Below are 21865 nucleotides of genomic sequence, written 5' to 3'. Positions count from 1 at the left end.
TATACAGAAGAATAAGACATGAATGGCGAGACGAATATCAACTATCATACACATGGAAGGTAAATATCATGGTCAAATACAGCCAGACATTCCCTCGAAGCCCAGGTTCCACATACTTCACACGAATAAGAAGTTTATAAGCACCGTATTCGGATGTGATTTAATCATGGATCGTTCCCTAGCCATCTTCTCCGAATACAAGTTCGAGATAACTCTTATTGCGAATGTGACGGAATAACAGTAGGGAATATCAGTGACATATTTTATGAATGTTAACTGTACGCAAATCAGTAAACCGATTTCATTCAACAACTAAAGCCCGGTCCACACGCAACGATCTGTCTGCGCAGACATCGGCGCAGATGTCTGTACATGCAAAAGATCGCTTCAAATGTGGTGTGTTCACACGACACAAACCCCAATCTACTACTCACCCGCCATCTTTCGGTGTAGAAAAGAAATATCAGTGGCAAGCGACTACGCTCCCCGTAAACGTCAAAAATTTAATTCAGTTATTTTGAAATATAGAAATGGACGAAATTCTGCTGTGGTCTGTGTTCGCAACTCGTGTCGCAAAAAAGCATTCAGACCAACCGCAGGAAACAGAGAAAGCGGTCAAAATGGTGTAGACAGTGTCTGCTAAAGCGAAAGTAGTTTTCTCACGTAAATTTACTGCGAGAGTTGCAGGGCGAACATAACGACTGGCGAAATTATTTGCGGACGGATGTCGAAACCTATAATAATCTCTTAAAGCTTGTAACCCCTAATATTATGAGAAAAAATATTTGTATGAGAAGGGCAATTTCTCCTCATGAACGGCTGGCGGTAACATTAAGATTCCTCCTAGCAACAGGAAGGAGCTACAAGGATTTGGAATTTTCAACTGCAGTATCGAAAAAAACCTTGAGTGAAATAATAGCCAACAGATGTGCAGCTATTTACGCTGTCTTGACGGATGAGTTCTTTTTATAATAGTAGTTAATTTTCTATTATGTTTTCACACAAATACATTCTTTTGAATAAACCTTTGATAACCGTATGTGAAATATATTGTTTTACATTATATCGTGTTCCATTTCCTCGCACATTGACACTCCAATTTCATCTTCAATTGAACCCACAGATTTGAGAAGTTTCGCTCAAAATTCCAGTTTTGCACACACCTCAGGATGGTGCAAATCTTCTGTCCACACGCAACGATCTGTCTGCACAGATGTGATGTGCGCAGACATTTGCGCAGACAGATCGTTGCGTGTGTGCGGGCCTTAATACGATGTGATCAACCATTTCCAACTACTCCACTCCATCAAAATAATATCGCAGTTTTAAAACTAATTATGATATTCATTGATAAATGCGACATTACTCCGTAAATCTCCAAAACTCTGAGAGAAGGATATATAGCCTTCGCACCAAAAGTCACAATAATTAATAATAAGATCCGTTAAGTTGTGATGTAATATCTTTGACTTTGGGTGTTATGTTTTCGTTCGAGTGGAAGAGGTGAATCTGAACGGGTTATTATGAAAACAAATGTTATTGTCGTTTCGTGTTAAGGGGTGTAGATGTTAAATTGCAAACGCGTGGGTGTCCTGAAGGTGGTGCTCATGCGGTCTAGCTAGTCATAAACTGAAAATGGCTGAGGGTGGCACGTCTGCTGAGCCAAATAAAATAAAGATGTCAGCGAAAGAAGAGGACAAAGAAGAGCGCGCAGCAGCAACTGGAAATAAAGAACAAGTATTTGAAGGTAACGAGTTTGTGTTCTACTTTCGACGAAATTGGTAAGTAAGTAGATACTAATTTTTATTTGCTGTCGATTTCAGGCCCGCAGATTCCAGAATGCGCAGTTTGTCTCCAAACGTGTATACACCCCGCCCAGCTTCCTTGTGGACATATCTTCTGCTTTCTTTGTGTAAAGGGTGTTGCCAATCAGAGCAGAAAATGTGCAATGTGCCGTCAGGAAATTCCACCGGATTATTTGGAAAAACCTCAGCTTGTCGAAGTCAGTGGACTAGAAAAGGAGGCTGTTAGCTTCGACGATGGGTACCAGTGGTTTTATGAAGGAAGGAATGGTGAGTAATTGTTTAGGTGTTTGACATCAATTTTCACTGTCACAGAATACTGATAGGTAGTAATTAACATTCCATACAAACACGATAGAGAAGGATTGTACAGCGTCTTAAATTGCAGTCTCATCGTTTTAAATGCTTTGGTAACACGGAGATTGCCTTAGATTCATACAACAACAAGGAAATTAAGAAAACCTATAAGAATGAAAGTAAAATATTCACATCAGATACATGAAAAACATTCCAAGTCTACTGAAACGCGCCAACCCCATCGGTCCATTAGTTGAAGTACGTCGTAAGATTTGCGATGATGTCTGAAATGCTTTTGTATGTATTTATCCGTTTACTAAAAATTAATTGTTGTATGTTTCGTTCAATGTATTTCAGTTATTTCTCGTGTGTGCCGGCTTAGAACGCTTTGTTTATTAGATCTATATTGACGACGTGGAGATGCTATCCTTCGAGGAGGAATATGTTTCATGTTGTGCTCTTTACTTTATATCTTTTATAAATTTCCACTTACACACTGTTGTGTGTGAAATAAAGCATAGCCTGAGGTCCATTTTACATTATAAGGTGATGGGTTGGTTGGGAGTTTGTGAAACTGACAAATGTGTCTGAACAGTCTTCTCATATGTTATTCCATAGTTACATATTCTCCAAGTTGTCTGATATTTTCAAGTCGTGACGTGTTTGACCTTCAAAAATACTTAGTCTGACAATACCATCTGTCTGCCTTGTCCATGGTGCCATCAAAACAGTCTTGAATCAGTCATCAGAATCCATTATGCAGAAAATATGTGCCATAGCAAGTATTAGAGTTGAGTGTGGCATCACGTGTTGTCTTCACCAATTCATAATTAAAAATGTCGTGTTCCAGCTTAAGCTAGATATCTTAACTATGCTGCAGATGAGCCTTTCACCACAACTTGCATTCCAAAACAAAATAGATATTTTCAGTGTTTTATGTTACTGTTAGCACACAATTGTCATCACACATCATAGCATCGTTACATCATTGTCCAAAACTGATGTCTGGAAACAGCCGACCCCACATTTAAACATGGTTTGGACTTTAGTAAGGGTTGCAGGTTCTGAGGAATCACTGTCACATTCCATATGGAATTTGCAGCTGAGTTAGCTCTCATTTTCATCATAATGTACAGTGAAACCTCGAATAAAAAACCGTCAACGGGAAGGTAAGCAGCACTGATCCACAAAACTACTGTCCAATCTTGTTGACATCTATCTGTTATAGAATCCTAGAACATAATCTGAGCTCAGACATAATTAGGTATCTCAAACGCTATGAACTCCATGCCAACCAGTATGAATTCCGAAAGGGTTGGTCATAGAAACTCAACTGTAATTTTTCTTGTGTAAAATCCTGAAAACCATGGATCAACACAGTCATGTTGGTGCAGTTGATCTTGACGTCCAAAAAGCATTTGACCCATTACCAAACCAATAATGTGCAATTATGTTGTTGTGGTCTCCATTCCAAAGATTGGTTTGACGTAACTCTCCATGCTGTATTCAAGTTTTGATCGCTCTCTACAATTTTTAACCCCGCACTTCCCTCCATTACCAAGTTTACAATTCCTTCACATTTCAGAGTGTGTCCCATCAACCAGTCCCTTCTTTCATTCAAGTTCTGCGATAAATTTATTTCTTTTATCTTCAGTCCAGTACTTTCTCATTAGTTATGTGAAAAACCACAATTCTTCTATAGAAACCTATTTCAGAAGCTTCTATTCTCTTCTTGTCTGAACTGCATATTGTGGCCCTTTCACTTCCTTTCAAGGCTACACTTCAGACAAATACATTCAGATAAGACTTAGTAACGTTTTACATTCAGTGTTAACAAATTCCTCATTTTAAAAATGCTTTCTGTGCTGTAGCCAGTCAGGGTTTTATGTAGTGTGTGCTTTGGGCATCATCAGTATTTTGCCATCCAAATAGCAAAACTATCTAGGGTCATGCAGGTATTTGTTAACTAGGACTAATTGAGAACAGCGGGTATAAAATTTTTTTGGAGACATTAGGTGTTATTGTAGGCAGAATTGTTTTCAGCTGCCATTTTTTATTGTGACATCACTTCCCTCTCTTTTTTGTTGTTGAATTTTGTTAATTGTTGAGCTTTTTATGTTGCTTTAACTACCAGTTCGTCAGCTCCAGATTTCTGAAGAAAGAAAATTGTACTTTTTTTCTGTTAGGCATATCTATTGGTAAGGTAAACACATTTATGGTCCACTCAATTATTTTATGAGTCCCAAGTGAAATTATAAAAGTGGAATTACTTAATTTCGAGATAAATGAGAACTATTGCACGTTTACGTTTATCACAAAAATTACAAAGTGTGTAATTGGGAACAGATAGTGAGTTGAGACTTAGAATGATATGATTATGATATTCTGTATCAGATTTTGTAAACTGCCAAGGACTTACAGGGTGTCCCACTTGAAAGAGACCCCACAAACGAACATTTGCTTAAATTAGCCTTAAAGGCTTTGCATAAAAATAAGGACATGGAAATGAACATGTCATACCTTGTTCACGGGGAAATAAAGGTGAATCACAAAAGGTGCTGGAAGTGACCACCCTCAACTTCTAAACACAGTTGAACACGACGCTGCAGATTCTCAAACATTGCTGCCAGAACCTCTGGTGTCAATACTTGGATTTCACAGATAATGTTCTCTCATAAATCTTCCAAGTTGCAAGGTTTGTTCCTGTAGATCTTGCCTTTTAGGCCACACCAGAGAAAAACAGTCAGGTGGTGTTAAATCAAGTGACTTGGGGGCCACATTTCTTTCGAAATCATTCTTCTGGGGGGAAAATGGTTCAACCTCAGCCATGGTCACTCAAGACATGTGGCACTGTCATGTTGGTACCAGCCAAAGGTAAGTTCCTCATTGTCCAGCTTGTTCACAAATGCCTGGAACATTTTGATGTCAACTGGACTTGCCACAGTAGTCTTGAGAAAACCGATGATGCAACACTGTGATATTGCACAGAACACGCCAGTCTTTGAATCCAGCAGTTACTAGACCAGTGCATGTGGATTTTCATTAAACCACGAAAGTCTATTCTGTGAGTTAACATAGCCAGAGAGGTGGAACCATGCCTCGTCACTAAACCATGTGTACTGCAATATTCCTGTCCTCTGAGCAATAAATTGCTGAAACGAACGGCAAAATTTAATGCGTTTGTGTTTGTCATTGACATTCAGTTCCTAAACAACTGTAAACCTGTGTAGCTACATGCTGGCTTTCTTCGCAGTACTGTGACATGTACTCTGTGATATTCAATATTCCTGAGATAAAAGTCGGACATACTTTGCAAGAGAAGCAAACAACAGTTGTTTCATGTCAGTCAATTTTTCTGCCAATAATGGCGGCTGTACCCCACCATGAAGATCCTATTCCAATGCTCTCCATCTTGTTCACTGTCTTTTGTATGCTGCATTTAGACAATATATATTAGTCACTAAACCTTTTGAAAAACATTTGCTGACATGTCTTAATGGAACCAGTAATCCAATATTGTTTCACAAGAAACATGCGCTCTTCAACATTGTCTCTAAACATGAACACTGAGGTCCTGCCCCAGCAATGTGCAGAAACACTTTTGTGTCAAATGATGTTGCAAAGTCTAGTGGTGCCACGTTAAACGCACAAATTACACAGTGCAGTTGCTACACGTTTGTGGGACCCCTTTCGATTGGAACACCCTGTGCATTAAGAAGCATCCACATTGCTGTTACACTATAAATATGTCAAAGGCTGTGCATGATGATCTAAATACTGTAAGTCAAAACATTTAGGGAAGCAGAAGCAACAAATGATGACCCAAAATCAACCCTATACCACTAAGTTAAAGGGTGGAAATTATATTTTTCTGAGAATTCAGAAGTAAAGAATAAAAAGAAGAAATTAAATCTGACACTTTCTAGAGGATTTGCATGTTTTTATTCTAATTTTTTCTTAAGGCCAGAGGCTACCACTGAATCGGTTAGGCCTTGAGCATCCTCGAGGTACTCCTCAACATATTGAAGCTACACTGTTTAACAGCTCATTCAGAAATGTGACATCCATGTGAGACAAAGGTATTAAAGTCATTTGTACACAGTATGTTAAACAGTTACAATATTATGAAAAGGATAGATTGCTACCTAACATATAGTGGAGATGTTGAGTTGTAGACAGCTGCAACTAAAAGACTGCTTAATAAGTAGCTTTTGGGCAATTCTTCTGAATTAGACAACATAAACACATACGTTTATGCAAATGCAAGTCACACATATGTGACCACCATCTCTGATTGCCGAGGCCACATTACAAGCTACTGCACATGATGTGAGAAGCATAGGAGTGGGGACGGTAAAGTGCTGCTTGTGGGAGCATAAAGGGACAGGGTGGAGAGAGAGGAGGACAGCTAGGTGCGGTCGGTAGGTTAGGTGTAGGTGGGGGTTGGGGGGAGTGGGAAAGGAGAGAAGTAGAAAGACTGTCAGCGTATTTGTGGAATAGAGGCCTCTTTAGTACTGGAGTGGGAACAAGGAAGGGGACAATGAGTGAAAGACAATGACTAATGAAGATTGAGGTTAGGAGGGTTACGGACATGTAGGGTATATTGCAGGAAGAGCCTTTACAATTCAGAAAGCTAGTGTTGGTGGGAAGAATCCAGATGGCACAGGCTGTGAAGCAGTCATCAAAATGAAGAACATTGTAGTGGGCAGTGGGCTCAGTAACTGGGTAGTCCAGCTGTTTCTTGGCCACAGTTTGTCGGTGGCCATTCGTGCAGAGAGACAGCTTGTTGTTTGTCACACACATGTAAAACACAGCACAATGGTTGCAGCTTAGCTTCTAGATCACATGACTGGTGTCACTGGAAGCATTGCCTTTGATGGGGTTGGTAATGCTTGTGACTGTACTGGACTAGGTGGTGGTGGTGGTGGTGGGAATGGGAGGGTGTATGGTACAGGTCTTGCATTTAGGTCTGTTACTTGAGACATGAGGCAAGAGGTTGGGGGCATAGGTTATATAGAGGTGGATGAGGATATCATGTAGGTTTGGTGGGTGGAGGAGTACTGCTGTGGGAGGGTTGGGAACGATAGTGGGTAGGACATTCCTCATTTCAGGGCATGATAAGAGATAGTCGAAACCCTGATGGAGAATGATTCAGTTGCTGCAGTCCTGGGTGGTACTGAGTCATGAGAGGAGTGCTCTTCATGCCCAGTCAGTAGGATATTGGGAGGTAGCGGGTGACTAGAGCAATAAGGCGCAGAAGATCTGCTTCTGTACGAGGTTGGGAACGTAATTGCAAGAGTGACTGTTGTGATGGCCACGGGTGGCTAGCTGTATCGAAGGGAGTCGGTCCAACATCGAGAAAGGTGGCTTGTTTTGTTCAGGAGGACCAGGTGAAGCGAATGAGGGAGAAGGTGTTGAGGTTCTGGAGGGATGTTGATAGATCATAAAGATGTCATCAGTTGGTCTGAACCAGGTGAGGGGTTTAGGATTCTGGATAATTAGGAAGGATTCCACTAGATTGCCCAAAATAGGTTGGCATAGGATAGTTCCACGTGTGCCCATCACCATACCCCGGATTTGTTGGTAGGTGGTGCCTTCAAAGGAGAAGTAATTGTGGGTGTGCAGAGGCCAGACTAACTCATGGTTTCTGGAGAGGGGCAGCAACTTTTTCAGCAGTTGGAGCTATAACAATCTGGCCTTGTTACATAGCCTTGCTGTGTTGGTACCGCAGACGGCTGGAAGCAAGGGGAAACTACAGCTGCTATTTTAGCAAGGCCAGTGCAGCTCTTCTGTTCAAATTGTTACAGCTGCAACTGCAGGAAAGGTTGCTGCCCCTCTTCAGGAACCGTGAGTTAGTCTGGCCTCTGCACAGACACCCCTTCATTGTGGTCGTATGGCTTTCCACATCATTGAGGCACTCGAGCCATCCCACCCCTCCTTGGCAAGGTTGGTGGTTCATGGGGGAGAAACTTACTATGTACCTAAATTGAATACTAACAGCTCTCTGAAAAGAGGTGTTTATATGTAGCTGCTTACATTTTAATTTTTTCCTATACGAAGGGGGGTCGAAAAGTTTCTAGCCTAACAAATAAAGAATGACAGAAATTTCATAATACCAATTTATTTTTCAATATAATACACGTGTACACTAATACACTTGCGACCACATTCAGATGACTTCTGCAAAACATTCAAATAAAAGGTCTTCGATTTCGAGTCCAGGTGTTCACAGCATCAATCACTGCGTCATCATTGTAAAATCGTCATCTTTTGAGGTCTTTTTTTAGGTTTGGGAAAAGAAAAAGTCTGATGGAGTCAAATTGGAGAATATTGATGACATAACAATTTGAACCCACAGTCATGCGGAGTTTCTAGTGTTGCAAGGTCTTTGTGCACCGGTGTGTTGTGCTGATGCAAAAGAACTCTGTGTATCAGTTTTCTCTTCTCTCAAATGGCACAGGAGGGTGCAGTAGTACGATGCATTGATAGTTATGCTCTTTTGCATGTAAACCACTATAATTACCCCTTTCTGCATCCTAGAACACCAATGCCATCACCTTACCAGCTGCTTTTTGCTCCCAGAATTTTTTTTATGGGGATGAAGGATGTTTCCATTGTTTTGTTTTGTCTCAGGATGAAAGTGGTGAACCCATGTTCCATCCATTGTCACATACCTTGCAAGAAACCCGTCTTCATCTGCATCAACAACACTGCACAAGCTCCTGTCTCTGATCTGCATTTAAGTCTTTTGGGACCCAACTAAGATAAAACTTTCCGCATTCCTGAAATACCCGCAACAATGTCGTAAACACGCCCACGGGAGATTCCAAGTGTGGTTTCAATGTGCTACAACGTTGTTCGATGATCCTGCAAAATTGTGTTAGGAATTGCAGTCACTGTTTCATCAGTGACAATGGTGACAGGCTTTCTGCTCCTTGTCACATCTTCCACACTCGTTCTTCCACGTTTGAAGTCGGACACCCAGTTTTTCACTATTGTATAAGACAGCACTGTCCTTGAGTGTGTTCCGCATGTCCTCCGCAATTTCCTTGGGCATCACTCCCTTCAAATGAAGATATTCAATCACAGCACGGTTCTTGATTCTCTCTATATTCTCCAATTTGCTTACACTACAGTACACAATGCATCCTAGCGGCAAAACTAACAAAGCTGGAGCCGCGAAATTTTACATGCGTCCCCCACACAGGTCACCATAAAAGTAGGTGGTGGTGTTTGTATGAGACATTACAGTAACTATCTCAAGCTTGAAACTTTTTGACCGCCACTCGTATTGTAATACATTTTAGATGCTATGCATACACCATTTACATGAATATAATAGGGAAACATTCCACGCAGGAAAAATATATTTAAAAACAAATATGATGTGACTTACCATACGAAAGCGCTGGCAGGTCGATAGAAACACAAACAAACACATACATAGACACAAAATTCTAGCTTTCGCAACCAATGGTTGCTTTGTCAGGAAAGAGGGAAGGAGAGGGAAAGACGAAAGGATGTGGGTTTTAAGGGAGAGGGTAAGGAGTCATTCCAATCCCGGGAGCGGAAAGACTTACCTTAGGGGGAAAAAAGGACAGGTATACACTCGCGCGCGCACACACACACACACACACACACACACACATACACACACACACACACACACACACACACTCATATATATATATCCATCCGCTCATACACAGACACAAGCAGACATTTGTAAAGGCAAAGAGTTTGGGCAGAGATGTCAGTCGAGGCGGAAGTAAAGAGGCAAAGATGTTGTTGAAAGACAGGTGAGGTATGAGCGGCGGCAACTTGAAATTAGCAGAGGTTGAGGCCTGGCGGATAACGAGAAGAGAGGATATACTGAAGGGCAAGTTCCCATCTCCGGAGTTCAGACAGGTTGGTGTTAGTGGGAAGTATCCAGATAACCCGGACGGTGTAACACTGTGCCAAGATGTGCTGGCCGTGCACCAAGGCATGTTTAGCCATAGGGTGATCCTCATTACCAACAAACACTGTCTGCCTGTGTCCATTCATGCGAATGGACAGTTTGTTGCTGGTCATTCCCACATAGAAAGCTTCACATTGTATGGAGGTCAGTTGGTAAATCACGTGGGTGCTTTCACACGTGGCTCTGCCTTTGATCGTGTACACTTTCCGGGTTACAGGACTGGAGTAGGTGGTGGTGGGAGGGTGCATTGGACAGGTTTTACACTGGGGGCAGTTACAAGGGTAGGAGCCAGAGGGTAAGGAAGGTGGTTTGGGGATTTCATAGGGATGAACTAAGAGGTTACGAAGGTTAGGTGGACAGCGGAAAGACCCTCTTGGTGGAGTGGGGAGGATTTCATGAAGGATGGATCTCATTTCAGGGCAGGATTTGAGGAAGTTGTATCCCTGCTGGAGAGCCACATTCAGAGTCTGATCCAGTCCCGGAAAGTATCCTGTCACAAGTGGGGCACTTTTGTGGTTCTTCTGTGGGAGGTTCTGGGTTTGAGGGGATGAGGAAGTGGCTCTGGTTATTTGCTTCTGTACCAGGTCGGGAGGGTAGTTGCGGGATGTGAAAGCTGTTTTCAGGTTGTTGGTGTAATGGTTCAGGGATTCCGGACTGGAGCAGATTCGTTTGCCACGAAGACCTAGGCTGTAGGGAAGGGACCGTTTGATGTGGAATGGGTGGCAGCTGTCATAATGAAGGTACTGTTGCATGTTGGTGGGTTTGATGTGGACGGACGTGTGAAGCTGGCCATTGGACAGATGAAGGTCAACGTCAAGGAAAGTGGCATGGGATTTGGAGTAGGACCAGGTGAATCTGATGGAACCAAAGGAGTTGAGGTTGGAGAGGAAATTCTGGAGTTCTTCTTCACTGTGAGTCCAGATCATGAAGATGTCATCAATAAATCTGTACCAAACTTTGGGTTGGCAGGCCTGAGTAACCAAGAAGGCTTCCTCTAAGCGACCCGTGAATAGGTTGGCGTACGAGGGGGCCATCCTGGTACCCATGGCTGTTCCCTTTAATTGTTGGTATGTCGGGCCTTCAAAAGTGAAGAAGTTGTGGGTCAGGATGAAGCTGGCTAAGGTAATGAGGAAAGAGGTTTTAGGTAGGGTGGCAGGTGATTGGCATGAAAGGAAGTGCTCCATCACAGCGAGGCCCTGGATGTGCGGAATATTTGTGTATAAGGAAGTGGCATCAATGGTTACAAGGATGGTTTCCGGGGGTAATAGATTGGGTAAGGATTCCAGGCGTTCGAGAAAGTGGTTGGTGTCTTTGATGAAGGATGGGAGACTGCATGTAATGGGTTGAAGGTGTTGATCTACGTAGGCAGAGATACGTTCTGTGGGGACTTGGTAACCAGCTACAATGGGGCGGCCGGGATGATTGGGTTTGTGAATTTTAGGAAGAAAGTGCGTGGTGTCGGTGGGGTCAGGAGGTTGATGGAGTCAGGTGAAAGGTTTTGTAGGGGGCCTAAGGTTCTGAGGATTCCTTGAAGCTCCGCCTGGACATCAGGAATGGGATTACCTTGGCAAACTTTGTATGTGTTGTTGTCTGAAAGCTGACGCAGTCCCTCAGCCACATACTCCCGACGATCAAGTACCACGGTCATGGAACCCTTGTCCTCCGGAAGAATGACAATGGATCGGTCAGCCTTCAGATCACGGATAGCTTGGGCTTCAGCAGTGGTGATGTTGGGAGTAGGATTAAGGTTTTTTAAGAAGGATTGAGAAGCAAGGCTGGAAGTCAGAAATTCCTGGAAGGTTTAGAGAGGGTGATTTTGAAGAAGAGGAGGTGTGTCCCGCTGTGACGGAGGACGGAACTGTTCCAGGCAGGGTTCAATTTGGATAGTGTCTTGGGGAGTTGGATCATTAGGAGTAGGATTAGGATCATTTTTCTTCGTGGCAAAGTGATATTTCCAGCAGAGAGTACGAGTGTAGGACAGTAAATCTTTGACGAGGGCTGTTTGGTTGAATCTGGGAGTGGGGCTGAAGGTGAGGCCTTTGGATGGGACAGAGGTTTCGGATTGGGAGAGAGGTTTGGAGGAAAGGTTAACTACTGAATTGGGGTGTTGTGGTTCCAGATTGCGTTGAACTCCGGAGATGGGAACTTGCCCTTCAGTATATCCTCTCTTCTCGTTATCCGCCAGGCCTCAACCTCCGCTAATTTCAAGTTGCCGCCGCTCATATCTCATCTGTCTTTCAACAACATCTTTGCCTCTTTACTTCTGCCTCGACTGACATCTCTGCGCAAAGTCTTTGCCTTTACAAATGTCTGCTTGTGTCTGTGTATGTGCAGATGGATATGTGTGTGTGCGAGTGTATACCTGTCCTTTTTTCCCTCTAAGGTAAGTCTTTCCGCTCCCGGGATTGGAAGGACTCCTTACCCTCTCCCTTAAAACCCACATCCTTTCGTCTTTCCCTCTCCTTCCCTCTTTCCTGGTGAAGCAACCATTGGTTGCGAAAGCTAGAATTTTGTGTGTATGTATGTGTGTGTTTGTGTTTCTATCGCCCTGCCAGCACTTTCATATGGTAAGTCACATTATCTTTGTTTTTAAATACACCATTTACATGATATACGTGTTGTCGGAGAGACCCATCCTAAAAGAAATTTGCATATTTTTATAACATTTCCATAACTGATGGAAGATAGCTTCATTAGTGTCTCAGTCTGTGAAGTAGTAATGAGCTTATGTCCATGGATCTGTAGAGGCTCTCTCACAAAGTATGTACACACCAATGCTTGTGATTCATTCTGTTGCAGCCCAGATGAAACTTTGAAACCCCAAAGTGATCATATGGCTCATTTGCCTCCAAATGGGAAATTTAAAAAAAAAAATTACTGTTGTAAATTAACACACATAAGTAACAGGACCTCGAAATCTCAGATGTTTACGAAGTAATAAACAATGAAAAAATGGATTTATGTTGAACAGCTGTATATTACCTTACATGCATTGAAACTTCATAGTAAACACTGCATAAACTATATTGCTGAACTAGACATAATTTTAAGTTAACGAGCTTTTTTATTACATGTCTTGATAATTTTAGGCTACTAAAAAATTAAATTTATGGTGCAACTTGTCTTTGTTGTTCTGAGAAAATAAAATTTAAAAAAGCAGAGGAATTTCTGTCATGCTGTAGAATTCAACCCAAGATGTGAATAAATGAGCCATAGCAAACAAGGGGTCAACTGAAAAGTGGGATCCAACTCGTCGACTTGGATCAATGACATCATTTTTAATCATAAATATTAGTTTGTTTATTTTCGAACTGTAGGTAATAAATTGGTTATCTTCTGTGGCAAAGTGTCATAATCGAAATTAAAATAAATGAATGTATTATTAAGAGATACATGTTGTGTATGCTCTTTGTTTCTTGTGGTAACTTTAAATCATTTGAGTACACATTTTGAATTATACCTTTGTCTGATGGTCAGTCATTCCAACTGCTGTTTCCTCTGCAGCTGATTCGTATCCTGCACTATGTAGGTCAATTCAAGAGTTTTATACTAGTAGTAACAAAAGCAAAAAATGTGACACATAATACTGGCATCTTGTAACTCAGTAGAACTATGAAGGTTGTATCCTATTCTTCAGTTGACCTATATAGGTCAGCTGAAGTACAGGATAAAAAATTTATGTTTGTCACTTTTTTCACCTTCCCTAGCACTAGTATGCTATCCTTCAGTAGAGCTATATTAGTCAACTGAAGTACAGGATACAAATTTTACATTTTTTGCCTTTTGTCATCTTCACTAGTGCTAGCACCCTATTCTTCAGTTGACCTATAGTGGTCAACTGGAGTATAAGGATGCAAATTTTACATTTAATGGTGTGTGGCAGAGGGTACTTTTGGCATCACTGTCTGATCCTTCCAACCCTGTTCCACTCGTAAATAGTGCGTGAGAAGAATCATTGTCGGTAAGCCTCTGTATTGGCTCTAATTTCTCGAATTTTCTCCGTGTAGTCAATAAGCAAGATGTATGTGGGGGGAAGTATATGTTGTCCGACTCCTGAAAAGTGCTGTCCCGAAATTTCAGTAGTAAATGTCTCCCTGATGCACGCCGTCTCTCTTCTAACGCGTGCCATTGGAGTTTGTTTACCATCTCCCTAAAGCTCTCTCGCCAGCTAAATGATCTCTTGATGAAATAATGCTGCTCTTCATTGGATCTTCTTCTCTATGTCCTCTATCAGTCCTACCTGATATGGATACGGGGTAGATAAACAATACTCAAGAATTGGGTGAACAAGAGCCTTATAAGCCACTTCTTTCATGGGTGAGTCACATTTCCTTAAGATTTTTCCAATGAATCTGAGTGTGGTATCTGCTTTTCCTCCTATCTGTTTTATGTAGTCATTCGACTTACGGTCGCCCTGGATAGTTACACCTAGATATTTTATGGCAGACACTGTCTCCAGCTTTTTGTCATCAATAGTGTAGCTGTACAGTAGTGGAATTCTTTTCCTTGTATGTGCAGTGTGTTACATTTATTTATGTTCAGGGTCAACTGCCAGAGCCTGCACCATTCATCAATTCTCTGCGGTTCATTCTTCAAATTCTTACTATCTTCTGGCATTCCTACTTTGCTATGGACAACTGCATCATCCGCAAATAGCCTTAAAGAGCAACCAACGCTTTTTACTAGATCATTTATATATATTGTAAATGGCAACAGTCTTATCACACTTCTCTGTGGCACTTCAGATATTAACTTTACGGCTGTCCATTTTGTTCCATTAAGAATGACGTGTTGAGTTCTATTTGCAAGAAATCTTGAATCCAATCACAAGTCTGCTCCGATACTCCATAAGCTCGTATTTTTTTCATTAAATGGCATTGCGGCACGGTGTCAAATGCCTTACTGAAATCAAGGAACATGGCATCAACCTGAGTGCCATTGTCCACTGCGCTGTGTATCTCATGGAGGAGTAGAGTGAGCTGAGTTTCGCAGGATCTCTGTTTGCTAAATCCTTGTTGATTTTTGTAGAGGAGGTGTTCATTTTCGAAAAATATCATAATTGTTGAGCATAAAACATGTTCCATAATTCTACAACAGATTGACATCAATAATATAGGTCTATAATCATGTGGATCTGTCTTATGGCCTTTCTTAAAAAAGGGAACGACTTGCGTTTTCTTCCATTCATTAGGTACCTTTCATTGATCAAGCACTCTATAATAAATTACTGCTAGAAGGGCAGCAAGTTCTTTCGCATAATATTTATACAATTTTATAGGTATCTCGTGGTGGTGATGCCTTTCCACTACTAACCGATAGTAGCTGCTTTCCAATTCCGCTATCGGCTATCTCAGTATCTGCCATTTTGATGTTCGTATGGTGATTGAAAGGCGGGACAGTGTTACGATCTTCCACAGTGAAACAACTTTGGAAGACCGAATTCCGTATTTCAGCCTTCTCTCTCTTATCTTCTGTTTCAGTGTTGGTGTGGTCACGGAGAGAATGAATAGATGATTTTGACCCACTTATTGATTTTGCATATGACCAAAATCTCCTAGGTTTTGTGGGTTGAGAACATCTTGCTTTCAAAATCATTGAAGATTTCTCTCATTTCTCTCCTTACGCTCATTTTCGCTTCATTCAGATTTTGTTCGTTATCTAGGTTTTTACTTGAAACCTTACTCGGAACATACTTGTCTAGGGCATATTGAATTATGCCTTTGAATTTTTTCCATTTGTTCCCCACATCTTCGTCCTCATCACCGAATATTTGATGCTGGCTACTGAGATATTCTGAAATTTGTATGCTGTCACCCTTTCTTAACATTCCTTGTAGGACCCTTCGTCATAGGTGCTGTCACAGCCTTATGATCACTGACACATTCCTCTACATTAACTGATTCGATAAGTTCAGGTCTGTTTGTTGCCAGGAGGTCTAAGACATTACCCTCACGAGATGGTTCTCTATCTGCACAGGGTAATTTTTGGACAAGACATCCAGAACAATGCCACATGAATCCCTGTCTCTGGCCCCCCTGCGGGTCTGGGTGTTAGAATACGCCCAAGGTATTCCTGCCTGTCGTAAGAGGCGACTAAAAGTAGTCTCACACGTTTCGGCCTTTATGTGATGGTCCCCTGTAGGGTTTGACCTCCAGTTTCCAAAATTTTCCTGAAAAGCGAGCCAATCGGGGAATGCCGCCTTACAAGGTGCATCATGTCCATCATGCACTGAGACCTATCACATCCTTCATTGAGGTGCATCTGCACTTCTGCTCATTCTCCAACTGCTGGGCGAGGTCATCCTTCTGGGTGCACATTTTTCCATCAACTGTGCAGTATCATTTTCTATGTTGATGATGATAATGGACTTGTTTGCTTGGTTGCACCTGATATCCAGCATGCTAGCCAGTCCGCTGTGGTGGGGCCGCCATGTACCCAGTTGGTTGTAGCCCCCTGACCACACAAGGATCACTCTGCTGATGCCTGTGCTGTTAACTCCGCACGTATGGCGAGGATTAGATGCCCGTCACCCTTGGGCATTGGGACTCCCAGCAATGGCCATCCTGCCAGGTGGCCTTTGCTGCAGCTGGGTGGTGCACATGGGGACGGTCCCTGGTCGGAGTGGGTGGCATCAGGGCTAATGACACACGATGAAGTGTAGTACATCATCTCTTGCTGGTGGTCAAACACCAGCAGTCTCTTAAGCGTTCACAGGCTCAATTCAACACACAGAAGTACGACCCCAAATTGTTCCCCTCCCTGGCCACACCATGGGGGTATCTTGTATGTTCGAGAGCTGATGGGGAATCTTTCTTGACAGTGAAGCCTCACTATTTTGTTGAGCATTTAGAGGACAAGTTTGCAGAGGTGGAGGGCTTGTCCAAAATGAGATCTAGGACAGTCTTGATCAAAACAGCATCCTCCACCCAGTCATGGGTGTTACTCACTTGTGACAAGCTGGGGGATGTTTCTGTAACCATCACACCCCATAAGAGCTTAAATATGGTCCAGGGTATCGTATTTCACAGGGACCTTATTTTGCAGTTTGACGACGAGCTGCGTGCCAATTTACAGCAGCGAGGTGTACATTTCGTTCGGTGTGTCCACTGGGGTCCAAGGGATAATCAGGTTGCCAACAGTGCCTTCATCTTGGCCTTCGAGGGTGATACAGTACCCGGGAAGGTCAAGGTGATAGTGTACCGCTGTGATGTAAAGTCCTGTATCCCTCCCCCAATGCAGTGCTTTAAATGCTGGAAGTTCAGCCGTATGTCTTCCCGATGTACTTCCAGTGTCACATGTCGTGATTGCGGACGCCCGTCACATCCCAATACTCCATGTGCCCCACCTCCCATCTGTGTCAACTGCAGAGAACACCATTCGCCTTGCACGCCTGACTGCAGGATTCTCCAGAAAGAAAGGAAAATCATGGAGTACAAGGCATTGGACTGACTGACCTATATTGAGGCTAAGAGGAAATTTGAATGCCTACATCCTGTACGTATGACATTGTCTTACACCGCCGCTACAACAGTTTGAGCCCCATCAACTCCACTCACCTCTCAGAGCCGGAAGACTACATGTGCCCCCCTTGATGGAGGGGGGCACTTCCCTTCCTGTCGGTCCTGGCTGCTGGCAGCACCTCAATGCCTTCCGCTGCGTGACCAACACAAACTGGGGTGCAGATCGCTCTATGCTGCTGAAGCTCTACAGAGTCCTTGTTCAATCCCGCCTTGACTATGGGAGTCTGGTTTATGGTTCGGCGGCACCCTCAGCATTGTGTTTACTCGACCCAGTCCACCACTGCGGCATTCGCCTAGCGACAAGAGCTTTTAGGATGAGTCTGGTGACCAGTGTCTTTGTGGAGGCCGGAGTCCCTCCATTGCAGGTTAGGCATGCACAATTGCTGGCCAGTTACGTTGCACACGTTTATAGTTCTCCTGCACATCTGGATTACTGTATCCTTTTCCCACCAACCGCGGTTCATCTCCCACATCGGCGGCCCAGCTCAGGGCTTCCAATTGCAGTTCGTGTCCGATCCCTTCTTTCCGAACTGGAGTCCTTGCCTTTACCACCTATATTTGAGGTCCATTCACATACACCTCCATAATGTACACCTAGGCCGCGGTCTCGCTTGGACCTTTCACATGGTCCTAAGGAGTCAGTTAATCCCGTGGTTCTCCTCTGCCACTTCCTCTCAATTCTTGACATGTACCGAGGCCATCAAGTGGTTTACACCCATGGGTCATTGGCTGATGATCACGTCAGCTTCACGTATGTCCATAGAGAACATATTGAACAGCATTCCTTGCCTGATTGCTGCAGTGTTTTCACTGCCGAGCTGGTGTCTATCTCGTGCTGTTGAGCACATCCATTCATGTCCTGGAGAGTCGTTTCTTCTGTGTACTGAGTCCTTGAGCAGCCTACAGCTATCGACCAGTGCTACCCTCATCATGCTTTGGTAGCAACCATCCAGGAGTCCATCTATGCCCTGGAACGGTCCAGTCGTTCAGTAGTGTTTGTCTAGACCCCAGGCCACATCGGAATTCCAGGCAACGAACTTGCTGATAGGCTGGCCGAACAGGCTACGCGAAACCGCTTATGGAGATAGGCTTCTCTGCAACTGACCTGCGTTCAGTACTACACCGCAAGTATTTGCGGCTTTGCAAGATGGAATGGCATAACCTCAGTATGCAGAACAAACTGCTTGCCATTAAAGAGATCACGAATTTGTGGAAGACCTCCACACAGGCCTCGTGCAGGGTCTCTGTGGTTCTCTGTCGGCTCTGCATTGACCACGCTTGGGTGACACACGGCTACCTCCTGCGCCTTGATGACCCACCTTAGTGTCAGTGCGGTGCCCGGCTGACAGTACGGACTCTTCAGTTACCGCACTCGTTGCCATTAATTTTAGCTGACAACGCCTCATTGGCTAATTTAGTTTTACATTTTATATGTGATGGTGGGTTTTATCATTCTAAATAAGTTTTAGCTCATGTCCTTTATCCCTTTGTGTTCTCCACTCTAATGCTTTTAGGCTGGATGTTTTAATGTGTTGCAGAGTGGCTGGCTTTTCCTTTTTATTCTTGTGGTCGGCCAGGGACGGTCATTTGCTCTACCTGTTTCTTGCTTCTCTTTGAGATTTTCTTTTCCTGTTTTGTCCATAGTAGTGTTTGTTGTCCTCCTGTCGATCTTCTGGTTCTTCCATTGTCCTGTTATTGTGCTGTACATCTCCTTTCTTTTCTTCTCTCCCTTGTATAATTATTTTACCAGGAACAAGGGACCAATGACCTCGCAGTTTGGTCCCTTCCCCCCTTTCTTATAAACAAACCAACCAATCAACCTGTCTCTTGCACCAGTTCTGTTGGCATAACACCCCCAGTCTACACCTGGCAAGTTGAAGTCACCCGCTATTACAACGGCATGATCAGGAAAATTACTAATGAAATTCTGCAAGTTCTGTCTTAAGTGCTTTACAATTACAGATCCTGACCCAGGTGATCTATAAAAGCATATAATCACCATTTTTGACCATTCTTTGATACTTAGTTTCACCCAATTAATTCACATCAGAATCTGTGATTACCTCACTAGATTTTACCGAATTTCCTACTGCAATAAACACGCCGCCACCATTGGCAACTAACCTACCCTTATGATAAAAATTCCAATCTGAATGCAGGATTTCATTGTCATGGACGTCTGGTTTCAACCAGCTTTCTGTTCGCAAAACTATCTGTACATTATAACCTTGAGTAAGCGATACTAATTCTGGAACCTTTCCTTGGATGCTCCTACAGTCTTCTTCTTCTTCTTTCATTTCACCCTCTTTGGGGTATGCTGGATCAATCATTTCTTTGTGTGTTGTTCTTTTCTTAGGGCCCAGTATTTCTTCATTCTTTCTGATCTTCTTTTCCTCTCTTCGTTTGAGATGAAGGGTTTGGACTTTTGTGGAGATTTGTCTTGGAACTTTATGTTTTCATCTTTAGTAATTAATTTAGCTGTTCGATCAACAAGTGAATTTTCTGAAATCTTTAGTTCTGCTGGATCTTTCTCAGTTTCTTTAAACCAGTTGGGTTTCGTTTTTCAGTTTCGGAAAAAGTCAAAGATTTGTTTGGTTAATCTGTTGGAATTCATTCTGAGAAGATGACCATAAAAATTTATCCTCCTTTTTTGCATATTATCTGAAAGTTTTTCAATTTTCAATAGAGAGTTTCAATTTTTATGTATATAATCTTATTGTCTTGAAATTTTGGTCCTATGGTTTTGCTTAAAATTTTTCTTTCCTTTAGCTCAAGTTTCTCCATTTGGCCTTTGAAATTCATGTTTAGTGTTTCTGCTGCATGCAGTGCTTCTGGCTTAATCACTTGTAATTTTGGACCCCCACGATAGGGATTTTTTGTTGTATTATTTTTTGTTAGTTGGAAGGCCAGTTCACATTTATTTTTTCTGGATTCCATTGCTTTGCTTTCTCCAGAATTCCAACTAATCCATTCTCCAAGATATTTGAATTATTTTACTATTTCAATCTTTTGTTCTTGAACTTTGAGGTATTTACATGAGTGCTTGGTGTTTGTCAATATCTTAGTATTTTCAAAGGAGATGTAAAGACCTATTTTAGCTGCTTGCTTCTTTAGTTCAAGGATTTGTTCCCGTGTTCTTCCATTGTTTCTGCAAACAGGGCCATATCATTTGCAAAAGCAATACAATTTACTTTAAGGTTCTTCTTTTTGCAACCATGTCTTATACCACTATTAATATTTGTGTTCGATTCTCTGACTACTTTCTGAAGCGCACAATTGAACAGCAACGGCGAGAGCCCATCCCCCTGTCGCACTCCCGTTTTTATTTCAAAGGGTTCCGATAATTCACCCACAAATTTAACTTTCGAAAATGTATTTGTAAGGGTCGCTTTTATAATATTAGTTGTTTTCTTATCCAAACCCATTTCTTCCAGGTCTGATAATAGAGATTCTCTATCAATCAAATCATATGCTTTTTTGAAATCAATGAAGGATATTACGTATGATTTTGCCCTTGATTTTTGGTAGGCCATGATGTTTTTGAGGTTTAGTATTTGTTCCGAACATGATCTACCCTTTCTAAAACCTCACTGGTATTCCCCGATTTGCGGGTCCAATTGTGGCTCTTCCCTGTTCAAAAGCACTTCAGAAAGAATCTTGGATGTTATATCCAGCAGTGAAATTCCTCTGTAATTGTTGGGGGTCTGTGTTCAAACCTTTCTTGTGGATAGGGTGGATGAGAGCTGTCCTCCATTCTGTGGAGATCTCTTCGTCTTTCCAGATTTTATGGAAACAAACTGAAGGGATGTAATTGCATTTTTTTCCATAGTTCAGCCACTATTTAGTTTTCTCCAAATGCTTTGTTGTTTTTAAGTTCTGAAATGACCTTCTGTAGTTCTTCAGTTGTCGGTGCTTCTGAATCCAGCTTCTCACGGTTATTTGGGATGGATTCAAATTTTTAAAGGATGGGTTCACAATTCAAGAGTTTCTCAAAGTATCCTGCTAGTATTTTGCAATTTTCCGCATTATCGTGAGCGATGGTCCCATTTACATCTCGAAATTGTCGGGTGTGTGCTTTGTATCTTGGTAACCTTTGTTTGAAAGTTCTGTAAAAGCTTCTTGTGTTGTTTTTAGTAAATTCTTCATCAGTTTGGAGGAGGGTTTTGTTTTCATGTGTCTTCTTAACCCTTTTTATATTTTTATCTACCAGTTTTCTAGCCCTAATGAAATTCATCATTAATCTGCTTTCTTCTGCAGTTTTGCCATGCCTGTTGTCTTGTTTCAAT

The 21865-nt window shown here is 42.3% G+C and overlaps 1 protein-coding gene across 1 annotated transcript in view; it reads left to right on the top strand.

Annotated features, from left to right (window-relative positions):
- Positions 1-1358: 1358 nt before the first annotated feature.
- Positions 1359-21865, top strand: part of LOC126473639 (E3 ubiquitin-protein ligase rnf146) — a 52454-nt gene continuing 31947 nt past the window's right edge. Inside the window, exons 1-2 of the mRNA XM_050100827.1 lie at positions 1359-1747; positions 1824-2072. Of these exons, the coding sequence (XP_049956784.1) occupies positions 1636-1747; positions 1824-2072 (361 nt within the window). The 5' untranslated portion in view covers positions 1359-1635. The remainder of the gene's footprint in view (positions 1748-1823; positions 2073-21865) is intronic.

The sequence above is a fragment of the Schistocerca serialis genome, chromosome 4 (assembly GCF_023864345.2).
Source record: "Schistocerca serialis cubense isolate TAMUIC-IGC-003099 chromosome 4, iqSchSeri2.2, whole genome shotgun sequence".
Lineage (NCBI taxonomy): Eukaryota > Metazoa > Arthropoda > Insecta > Orthoptera > Acrididae > Schistocerca > Schistocerca serialis.
This window is presented reverse-complemented; position numbering and strand designations above follow the sequence as displayed.